We start from the raw sequence: 19,924 nt of genomic DNA on the forward strand, positions 1-19,924 counted from the left end.
TGTGTTGCCGCTGCAGGTGAGATGGACTCACCTTCACGGCATCTACAATGATGCCTCGCCAGATTAAAACCTGTACGCTGCTTGTGCTGTTGTTGTTTTTGGTGGTGATGTGTACAGCTGGCAGCAGGAGAGCTGCAGCCGTTGAATGTACTGTTACAGCAACCGTGTGATTACTGTAAGGGTGGACAGCGCGGCTCGGGGTGAGCCGGAGGCTGACGCGCCAGCGGGACCTGCCAAGCTGGAGACGGAGGTCGAGGTGCGCGGGGGTCCTGCCACGCCCGAGGGCGGCGTGCTATAGGCTCCGGCCACCTCCAACAGAGGCCGGCACGCTGCATGGTCCTCCGTGCCGGCACGCTTGCCCAGCTGCAGTGAGCCCCGGCTGACCTCCACGCCTGCTGCGCCGCCGCTGCTTGCCACATGGGTGGCCACCAGACCAGCTCCGGGGCTTCTGCTGGAGGCACGGGCGGCCGCCAGAGTGGACACTTCCCCGACGCTGGGCCGGGACAGGGGGCACCGATCGTCCGGGCCGATTCCCTCGCCTGCTTGCGGATAGTGATGTGCGGATCGATACTGAAATATCGATTCCTCCGATACCAGTCATTTATATTCTAGAATCGATTCTCATATTAAAATATGGATATTTTAGTAATTTAGGGTAAATTTGTAGTTTATCATTAACAGGAACAGAGTGGAAAGAAACTATATCATTCGGATTGACTACATTGGAAGGAACTACTTCCTCTTCCGCTTTTAATAGTCATGTGCGAAATACGGCTTTATAAATTTGTCGCAGCCCCTTGGCATACGCACTCACAACAATGGCTGGGTGTAAATGGAGTCATGTGTGGACGTATTTTACCTCCACAAACAGCCAAGACGTGGTTTGCAATACATGTGGCAAGACAGTGAGGTGTTGTGGCAACACCATTTACCTCGTCAAACACCTCACTGTAAATCATATCACAGAATATGATGAGCGTATGTTGAGGCGAACTGAAGAGGAGGAGAGGAGAGGGACAGGTGCTGCTAGGGCGAGACAGATGTCTCTCGCGGAGTCCTTTAGTGCTGCAACATGCTCAAATGGCACACAACTTCAGTTTTTTTTATTTCTATATGATAATTCTGCATTATTAAGTGATACAAACAAGTAACCTGACGTCCTGTAATCATTATGAAGCTATAATTTGAGATACAATAAAAGATACAGTAAAAAAAAAAAAGTTTTTTATACAAAGTATCGGTATCGGATCAGTATCGCCGATGCCACTCTGAATTTTACTTGGTATTGGATCGGAAAGGAAATCAGTGGTATCGCACATCACTACTTGCGGAGTGGGGAGTAGGAGTAGGTTCAGCCGGATGGCTCCCCGGCCTGATGCGGGCGAGGGGGTGTGTGGTGGGGCGTGTTCTGCGATGCCGCTGCAGGTTTGGTGGTGGTGATGTGTACGGCTGGCAGCAGGAGAGCTGCAGCCGTTGAATGTACTGTTACAGCAACCGTGTGATTATTGTAAGAATAAATGATGCTGCGAAGCATGAAAATGCCATCGGGTCTGCCGTGGTGGTGGTAAGGACAAAGTGGAGTTTGTGATCTTGACTTTGCTTAAAACCTCATTAAAGTAAAAAGAGTGGTATGTTAAAATACAGATATATAAAATACTGTAAGACCTCTGTTGAAATGGAAATATAACTATAACTTGGCATTCTTTTATTGTTTCAATGATTTTCCCAAAGCCCAAGATTTCCATCACTTCTGGTGGTGAGGTCATTTGGGGTAAGGATGTTTGCATTAGTTGTAATGTCTTTTAACCTATATTATCTTTACACTTTCTTCCCTTTAAACTAGTGACACTGCAGCAGCATCTCCTAACACCGGGCTGGTCTGGGGTCCTGAAGGTGCAGAGGTCATCAGAGGTGACAGCTTTGTCTTCACCTGCTCCATTTCCTCCCACTTTCCTGGAGGGGTTTTCTCTCTCATCTTCTCAGGCTGCAACATTACCGAGACCAAGCCAGCTGTCAATAACTCAGCCTCCTTTAGTTTTCCTGAAGCTGATTATGAACACCGGGGCAACTACAGCTGTGTGTATGAAGTTACACTTTCCTCAAGGAAATTTATGTCAACTTCCACAGCAATAATGAGTATCACCCTTAAATGTAAGAAAGCTCTGCTTTTTATTTTATTTGCTTATTTTATGTGCTAATAAAAACTATACTACATAAGCTCTAGTCTAAGACATATGTGAGCGTTCTAAAGGTAAAACTGCAAATATTCAAAAGCAGAACCTTCACAGTCTTGGGAAGAATCGTTTTTATAATAACGTAAATGTTTTCTTCTCTTTTAGTACCTGTCTTGTTGCTCGTCTCCTCAGTCTCTGCACCTCTGTTCATGCTCCTGCTGGTCTTCCTTGTGACCTTCCTGGTTTGCAGGAGAAGGAAAAGAGTCAGGCAGCCTGAAGCCCTAGTCCAAATTCAAAGTATGTGCTCACAGAGCACATGTGCACATTTAAAAGCAAACTGGGAAAGTGTTTTAAACTCACAATGCATGATATTCTGTTCGTTGTGTTACAGTGGCTCCCAGGATCAATGACGAGGAGGAGGAGCACTATGTCAACCTTGAGCAGCAGTACACAAAGAAGAGGGCAGATCAAGCACAAAGTGTAGAAAAAGAAGTGTGTGACGAGGATCATGAGTGGGATGAAAAAGATAGTCACAATGAGTCGAAAGAAAGTGATGATAAAGAAGGAAATAAAGACGATAATGTTTATGAATTGGATAAGGACAACATTTATGTTACTTTAGAAGGCAGCAAAGAGGAAGAGGAGTGTCATGCAGGCGACGCTGGTATGAGAGAAGTTTCTGTAGAGCAAAAAACAAAAGATTGTGATGATACTTACATGAATATAGCCCAGGCTTTACCAGATGATAGTGTGGATATTTATGGTGAACAGGAAGCTATCAAAACTTTTAATTTACTTTTTCAAAGAATTCCAGTAGCTACCATAGAGAAAGTAAAACTGACCTATCCATTTGAAGTTACCAAAGATTTGAGCTTTGAATCTGAGGTATTCAATGTCTCACTCTAACATTTTGCGCGGTGTGTCAGTGACGCACCGGTGTTTTTGTTTCGTTCTTAGGAAAACTCAGATTTTTATAGGTAATTCCGGTTTGTCATATGTGCCCTTATCCAGTGCTTTTATACCTGGATCAGACATCTGTTCCATATTTATATGAAGCCTGAATTCATAAAACTGAATTTCCTGTGTAATACCACGTTATGAAATCTTAAAACTTAGAAGCAGGCAATTCACAGAGGTCAGTGTTATTTATTTTAACTGGCATAAACAGGATGTGACAAGTGATAATAATTTATTAAGGCTTTATTAAGGCTGTTGTGTTTTTAACATGTTTTAATGCTTTGTATCTTGTTCTATTTAATCTGAACAAGCCCCCAAAAACAGTCATTGATCACTGTCGGCCTCTCTCAGTTTTTATTACCACTGTTTATTTTAAAGCTCAGTTTTTAAAACTTTACGATGTAACTACAGCCCAGCCCATGGAGCAGTAAATTAATGACTAACCTCGTGTTGTGGATGGATTATCTCAGTTGTTCTCCTGACTGAAGTTTGGTCCATTTACAGCATCCTGCCATGTGATTGCATTTGTCCCTAACCATCAGGAGCCCTCGCGTTAACTTTTATCAAGTGGAAAAAGGTTAGCATTCATCCTCCAGCTTCACTGTTTATATTTTGCTAACATAGCTGTGTCGCTAGCCCAACTTCAGTAACCCTACAAATGTCACTGCTGTTTACTTTCCTGTCTTCATTTATGTTGGCAGTGATAGCAAAGCTGTACATTTTAATTTTTCAGAAATCCATCTATTAGAACATGGTATATTATTTCATCTTTAAATAATCTTCTAGAGGGAGCGAGAACCACAGAACTATAACAAACTACGCAACTTAATTTTGCTCTTACACTTACAGTAAATATGCTATTAGTAACTATTTAAAGGGAAGTATTATCCTAATTTCCAACTTCATACTTTTTATTTGTGGACTTCAGAGTGGCTGTCCTGTTCTTACTTTTGTTGTTGTTGTTGTTGTTGTTTTGTTTGTTTGTTTAGTTTTTTTTTTCTTTTTTCTGGAGTTTTTGGAGCCCTGTTTATTATGTTTATTCATTTTTATTATAAGTGTTTTCTGTTTGGTTTCACTGCTCCTCTGCGTGAGTTTTTGATTATTGTTCGCTTGCTTTATTAATTCCTGTCTGATATCTTTATCATTCCAGTAATTTTGAGCAGTAGATCTTAGTGGTCTTCAGTTCTAGTCTTTGGCTCTAAGGAGTTTTTGTTGCTTACTAAATTTTCTGCTGTTTTAGTCATGAATTGTTATTCTTTTTCTTTTTTTTTAGCTTCACTTCTTATTTTGAGTTTGTTCTTGTTGGAGCGTTTGGTATCTGGTCTTGTGTTTTTGTGTGTATGTCTCTGTATAGATAGTCCAATCATCCCTTTTGTCAGGTAGTCTTTTGCACCACCTTTTCCTTTGTAATTTTTCCATGTTTCTAGTTACTGTGCATCAATATTTTTGGCTTGTTTTGTGCTTTTAGATATGTACCCCATCCTTCAGGAAATCAAATAAAAATGTCAGTAAAGGCAATTGAAATAAAGCTGAAAGCCTGCACATCCATTGCATGTTGACTGTTTAATTAAAGCTCCACTGTGGTGGTGTAAAAACACAAAATTACAAAAAGTCATGAGCCATTGTCCAAAAAGTTACTGACACACATTTATTACTGATGAAGGTCCTTTGACTCTCTTCTATTACACATTACACAGTATTATTCTATTTAGCATAATTTATTAGAAATATTTAGTGTCCAGCTCTAATGTGAAATTGTGTATTTTCTTGACACCATTCTTTGCAAGAGTTCACCATTAGAAATAGATACAAGCTTGACTGTAAAAGTGACACCATCAGCAATGTCATGACTGGAACAGTAGGCCTATAATAAACCTTTATATGGTTAGTGCTGCACACAGGGTGGTAACAGATTGCAGTAAAACACCAAAGATGTGTTTTCATTTCTAAGAAAGGAGAAGTTATTGTAACCCAGTGTTACTTTGGTTATCTGATATTCAGTATATATGTATATATCTATATTGGGTGTTCAGTTATAAAATGTTCTTTAATGATTTTGAGGTTTTTTTTTATTGCTATTGGTGCGCGGCTGCTTTACGACAGTCGACTGTGATAGTACATCCTAGCGGGAGGGCTATGAGCTCACATGGCTTGTAGCTGTGCCAGAGAGCAAGCTTGGGTGAGCTAGCGGGGAATATCTCCTTCTGCAGTAGCCTTAAAAAAAAGACTATTGTTCGTTCTCCTGCCAGACGCCTTGCTGCTGTGCTGCCTTACTGCTGCGCTGCCTCACTGCTGTACTGCCTTACTGCTGTGCTGCCTCGTTGTCGGGCTGTCTCGCGGGTGCCATTAAGGATCGGCGGCTGCCATTCATTCATCCATCCGGACCTCGATTATTTGGACCGAAGTACTCACACACACACGCCCGCACTCAGTGCCATACACTCTCTTTATTTTGCTGGCCAGCTAACACCATTGTTTTATTTTCTTGTTGCACTCACAAAGACTACCCAAAGACATTTTGGTTATTGTCAAATAGACACTCTCTGATTACAGACTGAGGAGGTTGTGGTGTTACAACCCCAGGACTGAGAAAAAAAGACTCTTTACACAATATATTCACTTGCCACCTGGTTAGAAGTGGCCATTGATGAAAATATGTTTTTACTTCCTCTTGTCTTTGTTTGCATTGTATCCCAGGGAAGTTCTAAGTTGTTCAGGTTGAAACATTTGCACTTAGAGTCGGTTAAGTTTCCTTTGATGTATTAGTATCAAGCTGATGTTTAAGAGTGTATGTTAAGGACAGATGTGCTCCAGTCCATCAAAACTTTAAAGTGCTGGACACCGATGGTAAATTGCCATCAGACCCTAAATAAATTGTCCTCTGCTGTTATCCATATTGCTTCACTCATTCTTTGGTGAGTAGACGTATTGGTTACAACTAAAAGTAGTAGGAAAAATTGGCGCCCGAACAGGGACTGGAGCGCATCACTAACTTTATCCTGAAGCACATGCATAGACATCTGTGAATTCATCTACTGCTTTGCAGAGAGAGACAATGGAGTTTTGTGACAGGTATGGTTTTGATCCAGAGTACACTGTTTTGTTAAAAGGGGTTAAAACCAAGATTAAACTACAAGAGGTGCAAAGAGCATTCGCTTTGCTGGATCACGTTGTCAAAATTCAACAAATAGATACTCTCCCTGACACTATTTTGTGTCAATTCACTGAGTCCATTACCCCAATGCTCTTAGATGGAGAACATTCAGCAGATGGGGAGTGTTGGGAGGTTATTCAGATAGATGAGTACTGTCCTCAGGGACCTGACAGTTTTCACCTGACGCATGATGTGGTCCCCCTTGCTCGAGCAATTGATGATGTGACTGCTAGTTTCAGAGAACAAGTAAACGAACTGGCATTAGCATATAATGTGAGCCCCATGACTTTAAATCAGGCTGCAGTGAGCCACATGTGTGGGAAAAATGATACATATAAGGGGTTAGCTACCTCAACTCCTGCCTTGGGAGTAAAAGCTCAGTCCACACCCGGTCCCAGGTCAACTGCCGCCTGTGATGATAGCCATGCGCCCAAGGCTAAACAGGCACTTGATGCGGACTCCCTGCTTGTTGATCCTGTGCCAGCGGAGGTTCAGAGAGTCATTGTGGAGCACATTGTAAAACATGACTCGCCCATGCACACTCCCTCTGCTTTTGAGTTCCGCTCATTTTCTGGAAACTCTCCAAAACCCCCTAATGAGGTAGAGTACAGGGTATGGCGACTTAGAGCTAAACAGGTGCTAAATGACTCTGCCCTTTCTGAAGGGCAGCAGCGCCGTGTTTTCCTCGATAGCTTGGCTAGCCCTGCTTTGAATGTGGCCCTTTCTATTGGGTCTCAAGCACCACCAAAAGACTACCTCGATGAGCTCGACAAGGCTTATGGCAATGTCACTGGAGGTGAAGAGCTGTATATCCAGTACCTAGAGACTCATCAGAATAGTGGAGAAAAGGCATCTGATTACTTGCGCCGACTCCAGACGTTGCTGCAGGAGGTAGTTGACGGTAATGGCATACCTAGAAGTGATTTTGATGTTCAGCTACTAAAGCAGTTCCTCAGAGGTTGCTGGGATGACTCTCTAATTGCCACTCTGCATCTAAAAGAAATAGTGGGATCTGCACATCATGTTATTCCTACTTTCTCAGAGCTGCTTTTTAAAATCAGAACTTATGAGAAAGAGAGTCAATTAAAAGAAATGCGCAGGAGACGTTACATGAGCGGCACCTCAACTAAAGTGCAGGCTCGAACCCTGGTAGCCACAGATGACTGCAGGCCTTCTGGCACACCTCCCACAGCTCTGGATGCTTGTACCAGAGAGCAACTGGAGGAGAGAATCAGACAGCTAGAAGCAGAGCTAATGAACAGCTCATCTGCAGCAAATTCTCAATCTCCCAAAAGTGATAAAACTAGGCAGAAGCTATCGCACAGGACCAAAATCCACAATCCAGCTCCACCAACTCCTACTAGGCTACCTGGTGATCATAAAAGGGTTGGGAAATTTTGCTATAATTGTGGGGAGGATTCACATATGCTGCCACAATGTTCAAACCCCACCAATGCCATATTAGTGCAAAAGAAATTGTGTGAAAGGCACAGTGCTGGGCAAAGCCAGTGTTCAATGGCTCAACGACAGAATGGTCCACAGTCCAACTTGCCTTTAAACCAGTAGGAGCTCCTGCTGTGGAACGAGCAGGAGCTGATGGTCAGAGTAGTTCCAAGCCTTCAAGCCAGTGCATGTATGAAGCCCCAGCTCCAACGGTGCCTTCCCAGTTTCCCCAGGGTTTAATTGGGGAGCCTTGTGATGGTTTAGCATGGTTAGATCAAGTTCCATGTCGGTGTTTAATTGATACCGGGTCCCAAGTGTCAATAATATCAGAGTCATTCTACTCCCGCTATCTTTCTCATAGAGAGCTGTTCTCTATAAAAGAGGTACTAGACATCGAAGGTGCGGCTGGACAAAAGGTACCATATGTTGGGTACATTGAGGCTAAAGTTCAGTTCCCTGAAACTGCTTGTGGCACAGACAAGTGCTTCAACAAGAATAGCATTAGTTAGTCCAGATCAATCATACAATGATAAGTTTTCTCTTCTTGTGGGCACAAATGTGTTAGGTCCCATGATACAAGACTGTCAAAAAAAGGGTGGAGCAAAGTTCCTGCAGACTCTACCCATTGACACCAACTGGGTCATGGCATACACCGAATGTTTCAAGCAGGCTGACCCCCAAGCGGACGAGGTCAAAGCCCTCCGTGTTGCACTCTCCAGCAAGGTACCGGTGCATTTGAAACCAGGTGAGGTGTATACCTTGAAAGCCATCTGCCACACTAAGCCTGGGAGCGATAAATTTCAAGCTCTTGTGTGTAGCTCGGAGGACACACCCACACCAGGGGGGCTTATCATCTATGACCAGATAGTCGATGTAAAACCTATGTCCCACTGTAAGTTTAAAGTTGCGGTCAAAAATGCCTCTCGGCGGGGCATCACACTGTATCCTGGGACAGCTATTGCTGAGTGCACCCCCATTGATTGGGCAGTTCCCGTTGCACTCTCTGATCTGAACCCCCAGCCCAAAGATGCTCCTCTGCAAGCACATTCCCTGCTAGCTTCTCACCGTGAAGACGGTAGCCAATCTGCTGTGCCTCTTGGCCTTGATTTTGGGGACAGCCCGATATCACCACAATTTAAAGAGCACATACAGGCTAGAATTCTCAAAGAAGCATCAGATGCTTTCTCGAAACATGATCTTGACGTTGGTAGTGTGACGGGAGTCAGTCATCGCATTGAGTTAGAACCTCATGTCCCATTCAAAGAGCGGACAAGACGTGTTTCGCCCGCTGATTTCAATGACTTGAAAAGACACCTCCAAGACCTTTTGGCAGCAGGCATTATAGAGGAGTCACATAGCCCCTATGCCTCTCCAGTAGTGCTTGTTAGGAAAAAGAATGGGGAACTGCGAATGGTTGTAGATTATCGGAGACTAAACAACCTCACCAAAAAGGACGCTTATCCATTGCCTCGTATAGAGGAGACATTCACTCTGCTCTCTGGTTCAAAATGGTTCACTGTTTTAGATCTCAAGAGCGGGTACTATCAACTTGAAGTCGAGCCATGTGATCGACCCAAGACAGCATTCACAACGCCGTTCGGAACATGGCAATTTCGGAGGATGCCTCAAGGCTTGACTAACTCCCCTGCCACATTTCAATGGACCATGGAGAAAGTGATGGAGGGAATTAATCTCCAGGAGGTTGTTGCATTTCTAGATGACCTCATAATCTTCTCAAACTCACTGGAAGAGCATGAAGAGCGGGTGATGAAGGTCCTTAAGCGCATTGCTGAGTTTGGTCTGAAGTTATCCCCTTCTAAATGCAAGTTCTTCCAAACCTCCGTGAAGTATCTGGGGCATGTAATATCTGCCCAGGGGATCCAGCCTGACCCAGACAAAATTGCTGCTGTGAAAGACTGGCCATGCCCACAAACTGCCAAAGAGCTTTGGTCATTTCTAGGTTTCACGGGGTATTACAGGCGGTTTGTGAGGGATTATTCTTGCATTGTCAGGCCGCTCAATGACTTGTTAAAGGGAGAATTAGCCCCCAGGCATAAAGGCCAAAAACATTGGCCACGAACAAAGTCACCCTCACTTGGGGGAAAATGGACCCCTGCCTGCCAGACTGCTTTTGACCTTATTGTTGAAAAACTGATTTCAGCACCTGTTCTGGCTTTCGCCAACTGGCAGCTCCCATACGTACTACACACAGATGCCAGTATGTCAGGCCTGGGGGCAGCACTTTATCAGGTTCAAGATGGCCAGACTCGAGTGGTAGCTTATGCTAGTCGTGGCCTCTCCAAAAGCGAAAAGAAATACCCGGTACATAAATTAGAATTTCTCGCCCTCAAGTGGGCAGTAAGTGAGAAGTTCCATGATTATTTGTATGGGGCTAATTTCAAGGTGCTGACTGATAACAACCCTTTGACATATGTGTTGACCAGTGCGAAGCTTGATGCTACAAGTCACAGATGGCTTGCTGCTCTGTCGCTTTACAACTTTGACATACACTACAAATCTGGCCAACATAACACTGACGCTGACGGGCTCTCTAGGAGGCCTCATGGACCCTCAGAGGAGGACGAGGAGTCCCTGGAGACAGACAGAAAAATCTCCAGCATGCTGGAATGTGCTAGCTTGTCCCCTGAGGAGTTTAAAGTTCTCGATGGGGAGGCAATGAGTACTGTGTGTAAGCGTCATAGTGTCAATGTCAACACGATCTTAGGTGAAGGCACACAGACAGTCGACACTGTAATCCCTGCCGTGGAAACACTCTTGTGCAATGACAGTGCGGTTCCTGATGACCTTGAGGATCCGGTCCCCATACCTGGCCAATCAGCTCTACCAGGAATGTCTATGGCGGACTGGTATCAGTTACAGAGAAATGATAGCTCTTTAGCCCGCGTCATAGGCATTCTAGAGACTGGGGATGAGACTTTTGACAGAAGGTCTGAGGAACCTGAGGTGGTTCTGTTTTTACGGGAGAAATCCAAGTTATGTCTAGTTGAGGGAGTACTATACCGCAAAGTTTTCGATCAAAAAGGGGAGGCCTTCCATCAACTTGTCATTCCTGACAGCCACAGAGAGAGAGCCTTCCAAGGAGTTCATGACGAGACAGGCCACATGGGTATTGAGAGAACCTTAGAACTGGCCAGAGCGAGGTTTTACTGGCCAAAAATGGCTAGCTACATTGAGAACAAATGTAAAACATGTGAGAGGTGTGTAAGGCGAAAGGCACGAGTGCAGAAAGCTTCCAAACTTGTCAACATCAAAGTCAGTGGTCCCCTTGAATTAGTTTGCATAGACTTTCTGACAATAGAACCTGATTCGAGAGACACCAGGAACATCCTAGTACTGACTGATCATTTTACAAAATATGCACAGGCATATCCCACGAGAGATCAGACAGCGAAAACGGTGTCCACAGTTTTGTGGGAGAACTTCATCAGTCACTACGGGTTTCCTCGCAGAATCCATAGTGATCAAGGTGCTTGTTTCGAATCGGAAATAGTGGCAGAGCTTTGTAAACTAGCAGGGATTACGAAGTCCCGTACGACACCCTACCATCCACGTGGAAATCCGGTGGAAAGATTCAACAGGACTCTGTTGGACCTCCTCGGGACTCTGGAGGATAAGAAAAAAGAGGAGTGGAGGAAGTATGTTCGCCCCCTTGTACATGCTTATAACTGTACAAAACATGACGCAACTGGAGAAGCGCCCTTCCTTCTGATGTTTGGTAGAGAGCCACGCCTTCCGATTGACCTCTGTTTTGGACTTAGTCCACGTGGCCACAGCACCAGAACACATATCCAGTATGTACGAGAACTAAAGAGTAGGCTGAAGTATGCATACGACCTAGCCTCAAGAAATGCTGAGAAGAGACAATTGTTGAACAAAAGACGCTGGGATGCTAAGGTTACTGCCCTTCCATTGGAAGTGGGTGACAGAGTCCTGGTAAGGAATCTGAGCCTCAGAAAGAAACACAAAATCTCTGATAAGTGGGAGCCTATTGTGCACATCGTTGTTAAGCAGCCGGATGAGTCTATCCCAGTTTATGTGATTAGACCAGAGGATGCAGAGGGCAGAGAGCGAGTTCTGCATCGTGACATGCTTCTTCCCTGTGGGTTCCTACCAGTTAACCTGCAATGTGACAGTCAGGATGTGCTAATCAGTTCGGTTCAACCTCTCATGAGAGCGGATGCAGGGAGCAACACAGAAGAAACTCAGCTGGAGGAGGAGTTTGAGCAAGACGAGGAAATAACCTTAACATCCAGCCAATTTCCTGACAATGACTTGATGGCGGATCAAAGGGATGTTCTGGGAGAACAGGAGGCGTCCCAGCCACAGTATCCTCTGAATCCTGGGGCACCTGAATTCATTCTAGATCTGACAGGATCGGAGGCAGCAAACGCTGAGGAGGTGCTCAGCCCAGCCCCGACATGTGGTAGGCCACAAAGGAGGAGAGTGCCACCAGCTTACCTCAGTGACTATCAGGTCGGCTACAAAGTCGATTGTAAGCATCACAGTTTCAATGCGCCGATGACACTTGCATTGCTCAATAACTTTTTGATGTCATTACAGCAACAGATTGTCGGGTTAGTGCACTCTCTGTCAGGTGATAGTGACGGGGACGTCACACTTTAAGCAGGGGTGGATGTAACCCAGTGTTACTTTGGTTATCTGATATTCAGTATATATGTATATATCTATATTGGGTGTTCAGTTATAAAATGTTCTTTAATGATTTTGAGGTTTTTTTTTATTGCTATTGGTGTGCGGCTGCTTTACGACAGTCGACTGTGATAGTACATCCTAGCGGGAGGGGCTATGAGCTCACATGGCTTGTAGCTGTGCCAGAGAGCAAGCTTGGGTGAGCTAGCGGGGAATATCTCCTTCTGCAGTAGCCTTAAAAAAAAGACTATTGTTCGTTCTCCTGCCAGACGCCTTGCTGCTGTGCTGCCTTACTGCTGCGCTGCCTCACTGCTGTGCTGCCTCGCTGCTGTACTGCCTTACTGCTGTGCTGCCTCGTTGTCGGGCTGTCTCGCGGGTGCCATTAAGGATCGGTGGCTGCCATTCATTCATCCATCCGGACCTCGATTATTTGGACCGAAGTACTCACACACACACGCCCGCACTCAGTGCCATACACTCTCTTTATTTTGCTGGCCAGCTAACACCATTGTTTTATTTTCTTGTTGCACTCACAAAGACTACCCAAAGACATTTTGGTTATTGTCAAATAGACACTCTCTGATTACAGACTGAGGAGGTTGCGGTGTTACAACCCCAGGACTGAGAAAAAAAGACTCTTTACACAATATATTCACTTGCCACCTGGTTAGAAGTGGCCATTGATAAAAATATGTTTTTACTTCCTCTTGTCTTTGTTTGCATTGTATCCCAGGGAAGTTTTAAGTTGTTCAGGTTGAAACATTTGCACTTAGAGTCGGTTAAGTTTCCTTTGATGTATTAGTATCAAGCTGATGTTTAAGAGTGTATGTTAAGGACAGATGTGCTCCAGTCCATCAAAACTTTAAAGTGCTGGACACCGATGGTAAATTGCCATCAGACCCTAAATAAATTGTCCTCTGCTGTTATCCATATTGCTTCACTCATTCTTTGGTGAGTAGACGTATTGGTTACATTATCAGTAATGTATATATGCTCATAAACACCTTTTCCCCCTCACAGCTTTAAGTTTTAATTAAAACCACTTATTTCAACACTTTTTTTACTGACTCATGCTTCCTGTTGTGCACCAACACTACCAACCACAGTGCTGATGATAGTTTTGTATTATGTTGAAGGGAAGGGAATGTGCTGGATAATGTGGTGTTCAAGGATTTAGGGCATGATGTGACTTTTCATGTAATAAAAAAGATCTGTACTTCACAAAATTTTACAACTTTTTTCTTCTTTTTAAAATGTATTTTGACAACAGAAACAGCTCAGAGGAGCCGCTTGTCCTTTTTCTATCAGCTTGGCTTGAAATGAGACTTTTTGCCTTGAGGCGACTGTTGTTGTGATTTGGCACTATATAAATAAAATTGAATTGAATTGAATTGATATGTATAGGCTGATAGATGTCAACATACTTGAACATATATGTATGGCACAAATAAGTAAAATCCAAGAGGACTGCAAGGCCCGCTTAAGGCCTATCAAAGTGGGCATTGGAATGTGAGCTACAAGCGAGCTTTGTGTTTGCTTTGCAGTGCCTTTCACTTCATCGTGGTCATACGCCCACATTTACACCACTGATAGATTCACTTCATAGTTACATGTAGCAATATGTCTTTTCTTTATTTAAATGTAAATTCAGCTTTCACATATGTTGTTGTCTAGGACCCCACCTACAACAAGGAGGGAGCCTATAGGGCCCATTAGAAATGAAATATTTTGAGTGGAATATATATGTACCGATGTCAACTTCTTTTTTTCTTGTGTCATGTGAGTTTTTCTAGGTATAACTTTAAAAAAATGCCAGAAAGAGGCTGGGCTGTGAAATATTATCACACTATTTCCCCAAGTTATGACTGTAAATGCATTAGAACTTCGTGTATCACTGGCAGAGACTAAACAAACACCAGAGTTGTTGACTCTTTTGAAAAAGCTCGAACACCTTCATTCACCAGAATGTGGGCTCATCTCCCTTGGCTTGTTTTAGGTGAGTAAAATGTGTATTTTGTATGTGTTTTGTGTGTGAAAGAGATGACATGCATTTTTTGTTAGTGTGCTCCCGACATTTTCATTCCGGTAAGTTCTAAAGAAATTTATATTGCTCTTTATAGGCTTTTAGTTTTATTTTCAATGAGCTGAGGTCATAGAAAATTAGAACAAACATCCTAATGTGTGATGCAGCAGAACTATGTTCTGTTTATGGAATAGCTTATTGGTGACAACTCCTCCAGAGTAGCAAGTTGAATTTGCCTTTTTTGCGGACGGCTCCTTTTGCCTTTCACTGCAGACGGTGTGTTTATGTTTTCATCTAGAGCAATTTTTGGGGCAGCTGTCGAGGAGAAGTCAATGTTATGTGCAACCTCTGGCTGTATCTTGGTCATATGGTCAACGTACTCACAACGTGGAGGCTTAAAAACAGCCAAATCTTGTACCCAACCGTTTGTGAATTAGATGTGGGATTTATAATTCCGAAAATGATTTGCCGTGTATGCGCTGACTCCATAAACAAGGTACGAGAAGGTATCAGGGTAGGACAATGGCGGTAGTTCTTCAGGGTTTCTACTCCACTGCCGTATTTCATACGGGTCCACATTACCAACGCATGCTATATTTTCCAAGTACCGTCTCTTGGCGTCCGGGCGCAATCGGCCTCGATACAGTCCTTTGACTTTTGAGCTGATTTTAAGCACGGTTCTGGCAGTCATCCTTCCAACACAGTGTGTTTGTTTTGATTCGTGGCCTTCTCAAATGGTGCCGTGCTCCCACAGTGCATTGCAGTGTTACATCAACTCCAAAGCCCTATAGAGCGCTTTGAGTACTTCATGAGAGTAGAAAAGCGCTTCATAAGAATCAGTCCATTTACCCCTGTGACACATTGGTGACCTGCCCAAGGTGTACCTCGCCTCTCACCCTGAGTTGCAGTGTTTATCCTGGACTAATACATATATACGAACGAGACCAACATGGGGAAATCAAATTGTGCCCAAGACATGTCAGCATTTCAGAGAGAATGAAATTAAAGTCCTATGAACCGGTGAATCCAAGGCACTGTAAAACACTCTGATGGGAATCAAACTCAAATTTGGGGGTGTTTTCCCTCTCTGGAGTTGGACAGCTGGATTCAGTTTGATTTACTCTAAGGACAAGTAGAGCTATATTGTTTAGAGGCTTTTATGTTTTGAGAAGGAGAACATTCACAATGCAGCAAGATAATGAGTACAAACACACCTGAAGGCTCAGGCTTTCATAAAAACTTAGAGAATAAGAAGACCAAGGTGTGCTGCCTGTCATGCATTTCCTACCGTCACATGACCTAAGCGCTACAAAATATTTATTGGATACTTGAAGAAAAAGAGAAAGACCAAAACATCAGGGGTTCTCCAGAGCACTTCTCTCAGCTAGAATACACTACTTAGGATGAGAGCTAAATTAACTGTAATATCTGAATTTGAGCACAACATAAATATAACAAATTGCCTTACCTCCCTTCAGGCCAAAAGTTTGGCTCCTGTGAATGAGCCAGCTTTATTTTAGCTTAACAAGTTAACTTTCTCCCGGGTTCCCCCTAAAACAAACCTGAAAGTATGTGCTGAACACTGCCAAACAGACCCAGGATCAGTAATGATATTAAAATTCCCATGTTTGGATGGGACTTTAAAAGTAAGTGAAAACCAGACCATATTATTGCTACTCTATAAAATCGTAGATATCCATCCATTTTCTTCCACTTGTCTTTATCAGGGTCGCTGATGAGGATAAAGATATCCCAGCTATCACAGGGTGAGAGCCGCACACACTGGACCTTCAGGCAACAGTGCTAACCACTGCGCCACTGTGCCCTGAAATCATAGCTATTGTATTCTTATTTTAATGTTCATACTACTAAACAACTGAGTGCGATGAAATGCATTTCTTACTTTTAAAAGTTTATTTCTCGGCTACTTACCGTATTTATGCACTATATCGTTTTCTTAAAAAATCAACAGTGCACCTTATAATCCAGTGCGCCTTGTGTATGAATTCTGGTTGTGCTTACTGACATCGAACTGATTTTATGTGGTACACGGCACTCAAAAATCTTCAAAAAATGTTTTAGTACGACTTTGGTAAGCTACGAAGCCGCAATGCTTGACGGATTGTCGGAGCCTCGCGGAGTAATCTGGGTCCAAAACTTCCCCCGCTTCAAATCAAACAAACACTGCGGCATCACTGAGAGTTAAAAACCGTCTAAATTCTTTAATCTTTAATAAAATCTTTACCAGTGTTGCTGCCTTACCAGATGTAACAATTAAGTTTAACTTCCAGGCATCCATGAAAACAGAATTTGTTGTTGTTGTTGTTTTTTGTTTCCTTTTTTGCCTGTCCCGTTCGGTACTTTAGCAATCAGAATTGTTGTCTGAAGGCCAGAAAGATGCCCAGTGGATTTATTTTTTCAAGTGGAGAAAACATGGCAATGCCATATTGTTCCACTTGATTGATCTATATATTTTTGTTTATTTATTTATTTTATTTTATTTTAAGTTATTTCAAATTGGACAGACAATTAGACATAAAGGGAGAAAGAAAAGCAGAGGGGAAGGGGGGCAGTAAGAGAAGACACTGAAGAAATCTGTTGGATCACCTGTTAAAGAAGAAAAAAGAAAACAAACAACAGGAGAACAACACATTACAGAGATGAAAGCAACAACCTAGATATGTGTAACAGTAAATACTAAATGTTATTGAGCAGTGTGCAAGACCAACAGCGCATGATATGCTCTAAGGTAGCAGCCAAGGAAGATATAGTTTGTGTGTGTGCACCCGTGTGTACACCTGTGTGCGTGAGCGTGCTTGTGTTCAAAAGGTTTGTCCATGTAACGATCTGTTACAGGGTGTTGGGAGCCATAGCCCTACCCCCCCAGAGCATGAAGCAGACATGAAGGAGACCCAGGCCCGGACATCCAGAGCCCCCCCCCCAGAAGTGCCAAACTGGTCCTTTTAGGAATCACATCCATCTCACCCTACCGCTAGCACACTCTTGCCTATGTCCTCCTTCAATCTGTCCACAAACTTCCTCTTTGGTCTTTCTCTTTTCCTCCTGCCTGGCAGCTCCAGTTTCAAAATCCTTTATCCAGTATATCCACCACCCCTCTTCTGCATTTCTGCACCTTTTCTGCTCTTCTGTTCAAACCATCTCAGCCTTGCCTCTCAAACTTTGTCCTTCCGACTCCTCAACCTGAGCTGTCCCTATGATTTACTCATTTCCAATCCTGTCTGTTTTGAGCACTTGTAACGAAAATCATAAAATCTTCAGCTCTGCCACCTCTAGATCAGCCTCTTGGTTTTTTTTGTCAGTGCCACGTTTCCAAATCATACATCACAGCATGCCTCGCTAGGTTGTAAACTTTCTGTTCACTTTAGCTGCTGTCCTATCACAAATCACACCTGACAGATGTCTACACCCACTCTGCCCTGCCTATATTGCCACTTCACTTCTCTTTTGTCTGCCATCACTACCTCTACTATGAAATAACCCAGTACTTAAAATTACTTACACTGTAATTATTTCATTGTTTCCTGCATAATACCTTAAAGTTTGGCAAGAATAAGTGACTTCATAAAATTGCTCGCACCCCAGAAAGTACAGGATACTTACAGTGTATTTATGCCATTGTTTCCTGCAAAAACCTGACTTGTTACTCTAAATTGCACATAACTACAGGGTACTTATGCCGTTTTTGCAGGTCGTATTATAAAGTGTTGCCAAAAATTATCCTCTGCCACCAGCACACTGTGATTCTTGAAAGGTGTGTGCCTCGAAATATCCTTCAAATCCCAGGAAAAAAAAAGAATGCATTTGTGGGTTGTATTTGAAGAAACATTCGAATTGGGATGGCCTATGTCACATCTCCTATGTAGCCTTCAAAGGATGCAGCCCCTGAATTGGGACATAACTAATGTATTTCAATACATTTATAGCTGTTTGTTTCTACACATTAATCTGTATGAGGTCAACTTGTGCTTCAACACTTTCTGCTTTTTTTAATGACACAGAACTTTCTTTCTCTTGTAGTTTCTGTTTTCTTGACATCATCTTTACCTGCTGCAGGTTTGTCCATTTTCCTGCTGTGATTCATAGAATATGTATTTTTGTTCTTTGTGTTCTTTGTGTAATTTAAAATGTTTTGTGTATATCTGATAGATGGTCAGATCAGATTAACTGGATCTGGGTCAACTCAGTGTTCTGGAAGAGTTGAAATCTATTACAGTGGCTCCTGGGGAACAGTCTGTGATGACAGCTGGGAATTAGCTGATGCTAAGGTGGTCTGCAGACAGTTAAACTGTGGAACTGCACTGGAGGCCCCTCAGTCTGCTCGTTTTGGTCAAGGAACCGGAAATATCTGGCTTGATGATTTAGCATGTTCAGGAAGTGAAAGGTCTCTAACCCAGTGTCAGCACAGTGGATTTGGGTCACATAACTGTGGACACGGTGAGGATGCTGGTGTCGTCTGTTCAGGTGAGAATACCTCTTTCCATACTTATCTATGGCCTCTGTAAATTCGTAAAACAACATGTGCGATGTCTCACAATTCTCACAGGTGTCAAATTAGTTGGATCTAATCAGTGCTCTGGAAGAGTTGAAATTCATTACAACAACACCTGGGGAACAGTCTGTGATGATAACTGGGACATGAATGATGCTAAAGTGGTTTGTACTGAATTAGACTGTGGAACTGCACTGGAGGCCCCTCAGTCTGCTCGTTTTGGTCAAGGAACTGGACGAATCTGGCTTGATGAGGTTTCATGTTCAGGAAGTGAAAGGTCTCTAATCCAGTGTCAGCACAGAGGATTTGGGAAACATAACTGTGTACACGGTGAGGATGCTGGTGTCGTCTGTTCAGGTAAGCTGAAATATCATATCTCTACTACACATGCAGCTGGTGATGATAAGTATTGAATGTGTCACCATTTTTCTAAGTAAATATATTTCTAAAGGTGTTATTGACATGAAATTCTCAGCAGATGTCGGTCACAAACCATTGAATCCATACACGCAATGAAATGACACAGGGAAAAATATTGTACACATGAAGAAAGGGAGGTGCAAAAAGGTATGGAAAGCCATGACACCAGCTGAAATCTGAATTCTATCAGTAATCACAAAAAATCCTGACACTTGTATTGCAAATTAATATCAGCTGGTTCAGTCCTAACTAATACCACAAGACTTCATTGCTGAAGATAAAGCATGTTGATGCATGTTTAAAGTTTGCTGAACAACATTTAGACAAACTGTGAAATACTGGGGGAGTATAGTCTAATCAGATGAGATCAAAATTGAACTTTTTGGATGCCATAATACACACAAGGTTTGGGGGTAAAACAGCACTTCCTGTCACCCCAACAACACCATACCAACAGTGAAGTTAGGAGGTGGGAACATCATGGTGTGGGGTTGTTTTTCCAACATACAGCACTGGCATGCTTCATATATTTGAAGGAAGGATGAATGGAAAAGTTTAAAGACACATTCTTG

At 43.1% G+C, this 19,924-nt stretch overlaps 1 protein-coding gene across 1 annotated transcript; it reads left to right on the plus strand.

Moving 5' to 3' along the window:
• The first annotated feature begins 1,538 nt into the window (after window positions 1–1,538).
• Window positions 1,539–3,433, plus strand: LOC109201792 (uncharacterized). Its single transcript, XM_019357455.2, has 4 exons — window positions 1,539–1,564; window positions 1,844–2,151; window positions 2,340–2,471; window positions 2,566–3,433. Exons 1-4 carry the CDS (start codon window positions 1,539–1,541, stop codon window positions 3,078–3,080), a joined length of 981 nt encoding a protein of 326 aa, XP_019213000.1. The 3' UTR covers window positions 3,081–3,433.
• The last annotated feature ends 16,491 nt before the right edge of the window (window positions 3,434–19,924 follow it).

This window comes from Oreochromis niloticus, linkage group LG4 (assembly GCF_001858045.2).
Source record: "Oreochromis niloticus isolate F11D_XX linkage group LG4, O_niloticus_UMD_NMBU, whole genome shotgun sequence".
NCBI lineage: Eukaryota > Metazoa > Chordata > Actinopteri > Cichliformes > Cichlidae > Oreochromis > Oreochromis niloticus.